The sequence below is a fragment of the Bufo bufo genome, chromosome 8 (assembly GCF_905171765.1).
Source record: "Bufo bufo chromosome 8, aBufBuf1.1, whole genome shotgun sequence".
In the NCBI taxonomy this organism is placed as follows: Eukaryota; Metazoa; Chordata; class Amphibia; order Anura; family Bufonidae; genus Bufo; species Bufo bufo.
Genome location: NC_053396.1, coordinates 25,372,646 through 25,385,378, shown reverse-complemented (window position 1 = coordinate 25,385,378; position 12,733 = coordinate 25,372,646). Strand labels below are relative to the sequence as shown.

Here is a 12,733-nt window from a genome sequence, read left to right as displayed (position 1 = left end):
GACACTTGCATGTACAGGCCTGCTAGGGGTGTCATTCCAGCTTCTGGTCATTAGAGGGAGCTAGGGAGCCCCAGTTTATATAAGGCCCAGTCAGGGAAGGGAAAGTCAGTCTAAGGAAGTAGTCTAGTCTAACCAGTTGGAGATTAGACCATGTCAGAGACCAGTCCAGGCCTGAAGCCTGCGGACCAGGAGAGGGTGTTGCAGTCCCTGTAACCGGGTTCCAAATCCAAGAAGAAGGTTCCCCTCCTGAATATATATGCAGAAGCAGGAAGACCACTGTTCAGAAACTTCTAGAGTCTGAGGAAGCTGAGAAAGAGACAAAGGCAAAGCGCAGAAAAGCAAGAGGTACTCAAGATAACAGAGGAGGTACTTTATAAAGAGAAAACCAAGGATATACGCCAGAGTTAAGGTATTGGGCCTTTGAGAAGATTTTCTATGTCCCAGGATCAGTCAGAGATAGAGTGCAAGCTCCTGTACTGCAAGTCCTGTGTTTCACACTCTGTAGTCACCTTGCTCAATCTGTATTGCCTGCATCGACCGTATTGAAAAATCAACTGTATGCAAAGGAACTGCGCTTCCGTGAATGTCTCTGCATGATAACTACTAAAGTTGGAGTTCTGCTTTAACCTCACGTGTTCCTCATTTATTCCTGCTATCCGCAAACGGCGTGCCACCGTTTAATTGGCACTGGCGTCACGAACTTTCTATCATCACCTGCCCTTGCAGAGAGTCAGCCGTCTCAGGTTAGTGTCTATTGCACTACATCACCCAGAAACACTTCTAAACACAACTTGAGTACGCTGCAATTGTACATGCATAACGGTTCATGTTCTACAATTATGTATCTGTCGATCAATATGGCTCAACGACAATAAAGATTTGTTAAAAAATAAATAAAAAATTACATTTACAAAATAATGCCAACATAAAAGTAGACATATGGGGAACGTTAAGTACTAAATATTTTATGAGGTATCACTTTCTGTTTTAAAAGCAGAGAAATAGAAATTTTAAAAATTGTGCATTTTTTTTTTCTATTTTTGGCAAATTTGGGATTTTTTCAGAAATTAAGGTGAAATATTTGAGACTATCTTGAAGTACAATATGTCACGAGAAAACAGTCTCAGAATGGCTTGGATAAATAAAAGCATTCCAAAGTTAATAGCACATAAAGTGACATGGAAACGAAGGTGAAAAATGGCTTGGTCTTGAAAGGGTTAAAGGTGCACCTCAAACGCCAACATGCATGCTTCAAAGCTAAGCTTGCGGTCTGGCCTGACTCAACCTGTGTTTGGTTTCCTCTTTCAGTCTCCCTTGGATGGATGCCTAGAGATACTGGCAGCTAATGATCAGCTACCACAGACTCGATCCCTCCCTTCTCTCCAGGTCCCGGATCTTCTATTCAGTTTCCACTATATTTCACCCTTCTGCAGTTCTAGCCATTTTATCTACATCTCCTCATTTTTGGAGGACTTCTCCATCTAAATCACGGGATCAAGGGATGGGCACGAGTCTAGCACTAGAACGTGCCTTGCCATATTTTATTTTCATGGGTTTGCTCTTAAAGTACAGATAAAGAACAAGCAACCACACACAGGCACATTTTATAGACTTAAAAGGAGTTGTCCCACGAAAAATTGTCTACAGTTTTCAAACCAGCAGTATGATGTAATTAAAAATTTAGCATAGCCACTGAGTTATTCAGTAAAATGTATCTGTGTAGCGCCACCTACTGTTTGTTTTTTCTCTTTGTCCTGCTCACTGAGATGGCCGCACATGCTCAGTTTCATCCTTCAACTGCCTCCTGAGCTGTGATAGCTAGAGCACGGACACGCCCCCTGAGCTGTGATAGGGAGAGCATGGACACGCCCCCTGAGCTGTGATAGGGAAACATAGAAACATAGAATGTGTCGGCAGATAAGAACCATTTGGCCCATCTAGTCTGCCCAATATACTGAATACTATGAATAGACCCTGGCCCTATCTTATATGAAGGATAGCCTTATGCCTATCCCATGCATGCTTAAACCCCTTCACTGTATTTGCAGCTACCACTTCTGCAGGAAGGCTATTCCATGCATCCACTACTCTCTCAGTAAAGTAATACTTCCTAATATTACTTTTAAACCTTTGCCCCTCTAATTTAAAACTGTGTCCTCTTGCGGTAGTTTTTCTTCTTTTAAATATGCTCTCCTCCTTTACCGAGTTGATTCCCTTTATGTATTTAAAAGTTTCTATCATATTTAAAAGCACGGACATGCCTCCTGAGCTGTGATAGACAGAGCATGGACACGCCCCCTGAGCTGTGATAGGGAGAGCATGGACACGCCTCCTGAGCTGTGATAGACAGAGCATGGACACGCCCCCTGAGCTGTGATAGGGATAGCATGGACACGCCCCCTGAGCTGCAACAGAAAAGACACTCCCCTTGATATAAATCTAGCAGAGCAATGAATGGGGAGATCTCTGGATCCATGTGAGGTACAGGGCTGGTTCTAGATGTGCTAGAAAGAGGTTGTCATGTACTATATATTGTCATTTTTTACATTAATCATGAGGTAACCCCTTTAAATTCCCAGCTTCTGTATACTAGAATTCATACAAGAGGTTGTCTTACAGCAACAACTTATCTTGCATCAGGATAAGTGTCTGATCACTAGAGGAATGACCACTGGGACCCCCACCAATGGCAAGAATGGAGGTCCCAAACCATCCAGGTGTGCTGCTGCTCCATTCACTGTCAATGGGACTGATGGATCGCCATCTTCGTCAGTTCCACTGTGATTGGAGCAGTATTGCCCATGCATGACCACTGCTCCATCCCATTGGGAGACAAAGGACTCTCATTCTTGAGATCAGTGAGGGTCCCAGCAGTCAGCCAATTATCAGTTATCCTGTGCATGGGTGATAAGTTATGGTAAATCTATTATAGGTTTTTCAAGGCTTTAGCTGAACTTTTGCAATAGGGGCAAGGCTGACCAACGGCCATGTGCCGGAGCCCTGACTGTGGCATTGACTGACCCAAACTCAGTGATCTGTGATGCTGTAAGTTCCAGTCCGACCATAGGTCCAGGGGCGTAGCTATAGGGTAAGCTGCAGCTTTGGGGCCCTGACCTAGAAAGGGCTCATCCAGGAGGAGGAGGACTAAAGGATTTGGTCAGGGCCCCCTCAACAGTATTACACAATGAAATTATATACAGTGACAGTATAGACCGTGTAGAAAACGGATGGAACAGCAGCCGGCCTGGTCTGAGAGAGCGATCTTTACTAGCTACAGGAATGGGGGCGGCATGAAAGGAAGGGGGTCTCTAAAAAATTACTGGGGGATGAAGCCCCATTCAAAAATTTGCTGTTGAGCCCGGTCATTTCTAGCTATGCCACTGCATAGGTCTACTGTCCTGTACTCACCGCATCATGTGAATACGGGACAGTAGACCCATGGATGGGCTCAAACTCCCAGCATCACAGATCAGGATGACGCAGTAAGCTTGGGTCAGCCGAACTGCAGCCAGTCCAGGAAATGCGGCTGTCATGCGGACCCTATTCCTGTACAAGACAGAATCAGTTTAAAGGGCATCTGTCAGCAGTTTTGTACCTATGACATGGGCTGATCTGTTACATGTGCGCTTGGCAGCTGAAGGCCTCTGTGCTTGTCCCATGTTCATATGTGCCCGCATTGCTGAGAAAAATGATGTTTTGTTTTATGCAAATGAGCCTCTAGGAGCAACGGGGGCGTTACCATTACACCTAGAGGTTCAGATCTCTCTGCAACTGCCGCACCCTCCGCACTTTGATTATCATGTCCAGGAAGTGAAAAACATTATACAACCTGGGCTGGCCCTGTCAATTAGGTGGAGTCTGCAGACAGAATGGGCAGGAATGAAAATCCTTGCCAAAATCATATAAAAAAAAACTCAGGAAATAAAATTGCATGGAAAAAAAAAAATCGATTGCAGATCGTGCTCAGAAAATACTGTGTGAACATACCCTAAAGCTGGCATTAGGAAGACAGCCATTGCAAGTGCATGCTTGGTTCAGCCGAGTATGCATGTAGTTGCAATAGGGGAGAAAAGTTTTAATATATGCAAATTAGTCTCTAGGAGCAATGGGGGCGTTGTCGTTACACCTAGAGAGAGAGAGAGAGAGAGAGCTGTAAGGGCAACGCATGCAACGGGTCAGCTACTTTCATAGGTACAAATTTGCTGACGGATGCCCTTTAACAAAACTGAGATATGCTAATGCCGCGGGTCCTGTTGTAGTTTTTATTCAATACAATTTATTAATTAAAGGGGTCGTTCAGGATTAGAAAAATTTGGCTGCTCTCTTCCATAAACAGCGCCACAGCGGTCTACAGGTTGCGTGTGGTGCTGCCGTCCAATCCCATCCACTTCAAGGGAGCCGAGCGACAATACCACACATGACCAATAGACAGGGGTGGCGCTGTTTTGGAAGAAAGCAGCCATGTTTTTCTAACCCTAACCCTTTTATTTTATTTTTTATAAGTGACTCAGAGGTCCAGTGGACTTTAAACAGTAATCGCCCGCTCGCTCGCACTCCTGCTATATATTTTCTTATATTGCTAACGCATATCACTAGATGTTCTTCCATATCAGTTCAGCATGTCCTACAGAGGGTCTAATTTATACCTATACATCTTAAATTACCCTCAAGTGTGACCACGGACATGCATGTATAAAGCTATACTACATATCCTTTGCTCCCCCCCCTCCCCCTCAGCCACGGTCCCCGAGATCGGCACCCCTTTCATCATATTAGATATTGAGGCTCATTCCACTGACAACAACAAAAAAAACAACCAAAAACATTGTAAAAACCTGTAAAGAAAAGCAAGAAACAGCGTCAGGATATAGAGAAAGAAGGGGTTAAATGCTAAGCACTATCGAGGGAGTTACGGGAGCGTCTGCAGCGACAGCCTGCATGCTGGGAGTTGTAGTTTCACGCCAGCTGGAGAGTGCAAAGTTCGGGGACGCCGTTCAATGTGAACGAGAAAGAGGAAGAGTCTGCCATGGATAACAACCTGCACTTACATCTACCCTTCTGCGGCGTCATCCGACCTGTCAGACGGAGGCGACCGAGCCATCGGCATTGTGTAAGGAGTCACAAGACGGGAACTGGCCTTCTATAAATATAGTGTGAACACTCGTCTACGCAGGAGTCCGCCTGCTTTTACTTTCTATAGCTGTCATGCCGGTATGGGTCTCCTCCCCTCCTGTAAACCCTCTCGCCTCTCCCTCCCTAGTGCTGCTCTCGTCACAAGGTGCTGGGGGTAGGATACCTGGCCGCTCCCGGCAGAGAAGCAGATGACGGTGCATCACTTGGCAACTGCCCGCTCTGCAAAAGGATCCTGGGGGCGAAAACAGGAGAGAATTAAAATGCCGAAGCTGCTGGAAAATTCTGCTGATCGTCTGTCATCATCTGTGCTGAGAATTCAGCAGCAGCTGTCCTGACAGAGTAGGAATTAAAATTAACCATGACGTAGATAGTCGTACTATTTCCTTACTCTAGATAGAGTATATTTTGCGATATTTTATATTATTATTTATTGCGTTATCGTAGCTGTTTTATTGTACTTTTTCCTGCTTTTTTTGCCCCAGTAAATATGATTTTATATATATATTATATATATATTGTAGGGATCTGCTCTGGTAGGCAGGGTAAGCGGACGCAGTACAGAGGCAAGAACACGGTAGTAAAGCAAAAGTTCAGTGTTTATTCACACAAAAAGCCACAAAGCAAAAATAACACTGTGCACAGTCCTGGTGTTAATTCACACCACAAAGTCCACAGCACAAACGTGTCACCTGGCGGACTGTTTTGTCCACGGCAGGCTTTAGGGCGCCTGATTTTCAGCGTGCGGCTCTCCAGCACGCTACCGACTGGTTGGAACCCAAACACCTCAGTGCTTCACAGATCCACTATGAAATTGCAGGGTAATCCACACACAGCTGAGCTGCTGGCTGGGTTTTTATTCCCAGACCAAAACCTGGCCTGGACGTGGGGAACAGTCACCCACCCTGCTCTTTGCCTGCTCCCAGTAAGAACCGGCCTGGATTGTCTTTACAGCCACACTAAGTAAAACAGTGTCAGCGAGCACTAGCTGCCACTGACACACAAAAGTACCGGTTCTTATCTCACCGAGGCCAGGAACCTCGGTGACACGTACCTTCCGTCAATGACGGATCCTTGCGCCTTCCTACATACCTCCCCCCTATGATCAGCCCTGAGGGGGTGAACACACGCCAGACAGTGTACTCGGGACAGGCCATCCGCGTTTCCCTGTAACCGGCCTGCCCTGTGTTCTACTGTGAACTTAAAGTTTTGTAGAGACAAGAACCCCCTGGTGACCCGAGCATTCCTCTATTTGGCCTGGCTCATCCACTTGAGAGGGGAGTGGTCGGTCACCAGACGGAACTTCCTCCCCAACAGATAATAGCGGAGAGACTCGAGTGCCCACTTGATGGCCAGGCACGAGGCATCGGTCTGTACCACAAATTCCCTCTTGAAGTCGGGTGTCACCAAAACCGGGGACCCACACAGGGCCGACTTCAAAGCGGAGAAAGCCTCTTCTGCCTGGTCATTCCAGCAGACTATCACGGACTTCCGTCCCTTTAAGAGCCCCGTCAACAGAGCCGCTAAAGTGGCAAAATGGAGAACGAACCTCATAATAGCCCACCATTCCCAGGACCCCTGTGCCTCCCTACTATATATATATATATATATATATATATATATATATATATATATATTTATTTTTTTACAGGCAGTGTGGGTTTTACTTATTCACAACGGGCATAAAAAAAAAATAATAAAAAAAAATTTAAGAAATCATATTTGGGGAAAAAGCTATATATCTCTCCTCTACCATAGTCTGAGGCTTAAGGGCCCTTTACAGGGGCCGAGAATCCATAAGATAATCACGTTAGCTATTATCTGGCGGTGTAAAAGTGCCGGTGAACGTAGATCATTCCTGCGGACACAAAAGTCGTTTGCCCGTGCTGTGTAAAGAGCATCTGCTGCTGGGTAACAACGAGTCAGTATGGGGACAAGCAATGGCATAAGCGATCACTACTCCCCATACTGTGGAGGAAATCGCTGCATGACCACTGCGGTCAGCTGTTTGAGAAGGCACCGATGCTCGCAGTAGCGCCGCAGCCTTCTCACAGTTTTGTCTAGCCCAGTGGTGGGCAAACTTTTTTGTCAACTGAGCCAAATATCGCCAAAACCACGATTGAAATTTCTTTCGAGAGCCACATTTTTAAAACCTAAAATATTGCGTCAACAGTACCAGTGAGGACTATTAGGGCTCATGCACACGACCGTGTGCCCGCCATTGCCATATTGCAGGCCGCATACGGCGGGTCCACAATACACGGGCACTGGCCGTGTGCAGCCCGCATCAAGGACCCATTCACTTCAATGGGTCCAGGATCCGGGATATGAGTGCTACAGAGTGCTTCCGTGACCCATTGAAGTGAATGGGTCCATGATGCGGGCTGTACACGGCCGTGTGCAGCCCGCATCATGGACCCATTCACTTCAGCATGCGCTACTTTTTTGCGGTGCGGGCAGTCGGATGCGGATCGCGAACCCCATTCAAGTGAATGGGTCCGCGATCCTCATGCAGCTGCCCCATGGTCTGTGTCCGTGCATTGCGGACCGCTATTTGCGGTCCGAAGCACAGGCACAGCGCCCTTACATTCGTGGGCATGAGCCCAGAGTGTGTTTTTACATACTTTTATATGTACTTTCTTTTAATTGGATCTTGATTATTATTTCATTTTATCTTTATCATTTTTTACTTTTATTAAACTTGTCTGCAGATGTGGATGTAATGTGGATGACGCACTTATGGGGGGATATCTGTGGATGACGCCCTTATGGGGGATATCTGTGGATGACGCCCTTATGGGGGATATCTGTGGATGACGCCCTTATGGGGGATATCTGTGGATGACACCCTTATGGGGGATATCTGTGGATGACGCTCTTATGGGAGATATCTGTGGATGACGCCCTTATGGGGGATATCTGTGGATGACACATATATAGCATAAGATGCTATATAAGTGCCCTCCACAGATATCCCCCATAAGTGCCCTCCACAGATATCCCCCATAAGTGCCCTCCACAGATATCCCCTATAAGTGCCCTCCAGTAAGTAAAGTAATGTATTAGTGGGGGGAAGGAAGGAGGCAGGGACACTTGCGGCGGGGCCGGTGCACACATTGGGGGCAGCTCCTACCTTTCTGCTGCAGGACATTTCGCTCCTCCTGGACCTGAGCGGCGGCCTCTTCACCACTCCTCACATGGCCGGTTGTTCTGCTGCTGTGTGCAGCGTGACATCTCACCCTCCGTCATGCGCCTCCTGCCTGCTTCATTCATAAAGTGGAAGGAGCAGACAGACGGGGCAGGAGGCAAATGACGGACATTTTGCAAGCTTGAGCGGCGCGATATGGCTGCGCGGCCGCCCACCCGCCAGCCCGCACCAAAGAGCCGCATTCAAGGATAAAAAGAGCCGCTTGTGGCTCGCGAGCCGCACTTTGCCGACCACTGGTCTAGCCCATGTGAGGTCACGTTCATCAGTCACACGGTCTAGGCGCATTTCAGCCCCATTGAAGTGAATGGGGATGAGCTGCCACACCAAGCACAGCCGCAGTGCCATGTACAACTCTGTGCGTGGTGAGCAGAGGGAAGACCGCAGCGCTACGGTGAGTGCCGCTGCCTTCTCAAACAGCTGATCCCAGGTGTCGGACCCCTGTATAAAAGTCCTGGAAAACCCCTTTAATTCACATGAATGGGGCTGAGCTGTGATATCAAGAGCAGCCACTACACAATGGACGGTGCTGCGCTGGAGGAGCTGCGAGAAGGCCGCGGCACTACTGCGAGCGCCGCTGCCTTCTTGAACAGCTGATCGGCAGGGGTCTGACTCGAAATAATTAGAGGCTGACCTATACAGAGGATAGGTCATCAGTAGTAAAGTCTCAGAAAACCCTTTTAAACGTCATTGAAGCCTGACGATTTCAGAGGGGATGGCCAACCATCTAAGATGTATAGGGGGAGTCCAAACTCCACCCCTTCCCCACTGACACCAAATGTTGGGGAAAAGAAGGGTCGGGCATATTGTGTTTTTAACATGCCTGATCCTTTTGTTTCCAGAGGTGTCTTATAGCAGCTTATTCCTCTCCCCTATTGCAAATACATGCATACTCGGCTGCACTAAGCATGCACTTGGAATAGCAGTCTTCCTAATGCCAGGGTTGGTTCACACATAGGGCCAGATTTATCATTAGCTCAGGTCAGAATAATGGAGTGAAAAAGTCCCAAAAAAAAGTGCCAAACGCTAAAACTGCGCACAGATTTGCGACTTTTTTCTGCTCTGCACTATGCTCGCCAGTTTTCTGAAAGTGGGCGTGTTTTCTTATGTAAATGAATCTCTAGACAGATTTACTATTGGGACTATTTAAAAAGTCGCTAAAAAGTCGCAATTTCACTCCAGTGAGGACCATGCTTATCTTATGAGACTTTTTAATAGAACATGCGACTTTTTCATAAAAACGTGCGACTTTTTCGTAAAGATGTGCGACTTTTGTAAAGCTGCTTACTGACGGATAAACTGCTACAGTCAAACCACATTTATTACAGTCTTAAAGGGCCGATCATAAATCTGACTTGGCTAAAACTGACTTTAGCCATATGTGAAAGTGGAGTGAGCTGTCAGAGTCATGATAAATCTGGCCCATAGTATTTTCTGAACTTAAAGGGACTCTGTCACCACTTTCTAACCCCCCCTTTTAAAAGTATTGTTCTCTCCATGGCGCCCTTGTGATTACAAAGGTGTTGTTATAACATAAATTTGCCGTCTCGTTTTGATAAAAATACCTTTTATCTAACCTGTCAATCTTGTGGATAAGGTGCCCAGGGAGTTTCTGAAGGTCTGAAGCTGCCGCCCGCCGCCGCCGCCGTTGGTGCCCAGCTCCTCCCCTGATCCTTTCAGTGCCGCCTGAATGTAAAGAAATCCGCCTCCGGCTCTCGCTCAGTGCCCCCTCCTCCTTTTCAAAGATCCCGCGCGTGCGCACAGGCCTGTGCCTGATGCGCCCGTGCGGACATTTAGAATCAGCCTCATTGAGCGAAGTGCGCATGCGCGCACTTCACTCAACCTCCTCATAAGACGAGCACTGCAGCCAGCCACTCAGAGCCTGCCAAGCGCTGTATGGAGCCGCAGGCTCTGAGTGGCTGGCTGCAGTGCTCGTCTTATGAGGAGGTTGAGCGAAGTGCGCGCATGCGCACTTCGCTCAATGAGGATTCTTTACATTCAGGCGGCGCTGAAAGGATCAGGGGAGGAGCTGGGCACCAACGGCGGCGGCGGCGGCGGGCGGCAGCTTCAGACCTTCAGAAACGCCCTGGGCACCTTATCCACAAGATTGACAGGTTAGATAAAAGGTATTTTTATCAAAACGAGACGGCGAATTTATGTTATAACAACACCTTTGTAATCACAAGGGCGCCATGGAGAGAACAATACTTTTAAAAGGGGGGGTTAGAAAGTGGTGACAGAGTCCCTTTAAAAAAAAACTTGATGTGCAATCGGCATTATTTTTTTTTTGCATGCAATTGTTTTTCTGGAGGTGTTTTCATTCCTGTCCATTTTCAATGAAAATTCTGTTTGCAGACTCCATCTGATTGAAAGGCCCAAGCAGAATGATGTATTTTTCACTGCCTGGTCCTGTCATTCAAAGTGGAGAGGGTGCGGCAGAAAGAGCAGAGCCTCTAGGTGTAATGGCAACGCCCCCGTTGCTCCTAGAGGCTCATTTGCATATATTAAAACATCATTTTTCTCAGCAATGCGGGCACATATGAACATGGGACCAACACAGATGTCTTCAGCTGCCAAGTGCACATGTAACAGGTCAGCCAGTGTCATAGGTACAAAACTGCTGACAGATGCCCTTTAACCCCCTCGGATCCACTTGACAGAACTGAGCATCTAAAGTCTGTGCCAAATAGTCCGGGCTGTATGTCCCCAAAAGGTGACAGATTACGAGATGTGCTGGGGTATATAAAGTAAAGACGGGGGGCACATACCTAAAATACTCACCTCTCCGCTGTTCCCGCAGTTTCTATTCCAGCCTGCTGCATTAGTGTGGAGTTGGTGGGCAGACAGTGGTAATTGGCATCACCAGCTGTGCCCACTCCATGCACTTACACAGTGATGACGTCTAATCATGGCCATCAGCACAGAGTAGGAAGCGATTCAGACCGAGTCACGGCGACATCAGTTACCATGACTACTACCAGGATCGGCCCGAAAATCACCTCCGCAATCCTAATGAAGGAAGGATGTCAGGGCTGTATAGAGTGTTAGAAGGTACAAGCAATCATCGTGGATGATAGGTACGTGTCACTGAGGTTTCTGGCCTCGGATGGGTTGGACATGCTCTACCCCCGCAAAGGAGAGACAACGCGGATAAGCATCGTGGGCGGTGCGGATATGGTCAATAAGATGTGGGCTGCCTCTGCCCGACTGTATAGAGCCAACATGTTCGCGGATGAATTCAAATAGGGGGCGGATCGTTTTGCCTATGTAAAAACGTTTACAGGGACAGAAGACTACATATACCACATAGGATGTACGGCAATTAATAAATTCACGTACAGTATGTTTGATTCCTCCTATCTGCAGGCCCTTACTACAGGTGTTGAGTGCGCAGAAAGAGCAGTGGCCACATCTGTCATTCCCTCTGGGTTTCTTAAGCCAGGTCTCTTCTGGGGGCGTATTAAATACGCTCCTGACCAGCTTGTCCTTGAGGGTGGGGCACCTTCTGAATGTAACTAAGGGTCGTTCATTGGCAAGGTTGCTAAGAGAGGGGTCCCCCTTCAACAAGTCCCAATTTTGATTAACGGCCTGCCTGATTACATCAGCGGCAGGACTATACTGGAAAGAAAAGGCGAAGCGCAAGGGTGTAGCGTTTGTTCTCTTCTCCATGAGCAAAGAGTTACGGTCCAATTTGGCGGCCCTACATTGGGCTGCTGAGACGCTTCTCGATTGATAACCCCTATCCAGAAGCCTATCCGCAAGTTCTTTGGCTTGCTTGTGGAACCCCGCATCGGTATCGTTTATCCTCCGTAGACGGACAAATTGTCCGTACGGGACCGCCCGCTTAACCGATGGCGGGTGGAAACTGGTCTGGTGGAGGAGCGAGTTAGTCGCCGTAGGCTTGCGGTAACCACTAGTGTACAACGCCCTCTTTTATAGTAATATGCACGTCCAGAAAGTCAAGAGACTCGCCACCAAAGTTGATGGTGAATTTCATATTCATCTGGTTACGTGCGTTAAGGTAGTCAACAAATGCATTGCAAGACTCCTCACTCCCCGACCAGAAAAACATCGTCCACATGTTTTTAGCTCACGCCACGGACCTATGGGCGCACAGCTGTAGCTGATGGTGCCGGCTGCTCTGAGTCCGCCCCTATAAAGCGCAGGCCTGCGCAATGACGTGCACAGCGGCCAGAGGAAGCGCGATCCCGCGCGCGAAACGGCCATCGCCGCTTGCTACAGTGTGTCCGCCCCAGGATCCTTCATGCACTATCTTCCCAGGAAGTTTTCTAATAAAGCTGCAACATTGTTTCAACTCCGGTGAGTGCCGCGATTTTCTTCATTGCTTCTCTCCACATTATGTCTTACTGGGAGTAGTCAAAGTGCTTGGGTGGGTGA

At 47.6% G+C, this 12,733-nt stretch overlaps 1 protein-coding gene across 4 annotated transcripts in view; it reads right to left on the bottom strand.

Moving 5' to 3' along the window:
* TMEM268 (transmembrane protein 268) overlaps positions 1–12,733 on the bottom strand; it is a 92,115-nt gene that overhangs the window by 53,681 nt on the left and 25,701 nt on the right. For 2 of the 4 annotated variants that reach the window (XM_040405192.1, XM_040405195.1), the window contains exon 5: positions 5,049–5,365. Coding sequence is in view for 1 of the 4 variants with exons in the window: in XM_040405195.1 (XP_040261129.1) it covers positions 5,049–5,070 (22 nt within the window). In the remaining 3 variants the exon portion in view is untranslated. Of the gene's footprint in view, positions 1–5,048; positions 5,489–12,733 lie in introns of those variants that run through there. The other 2 variants (XM_040405194.1, XM_040405193.1) reach the window with 2 other exon arrangements.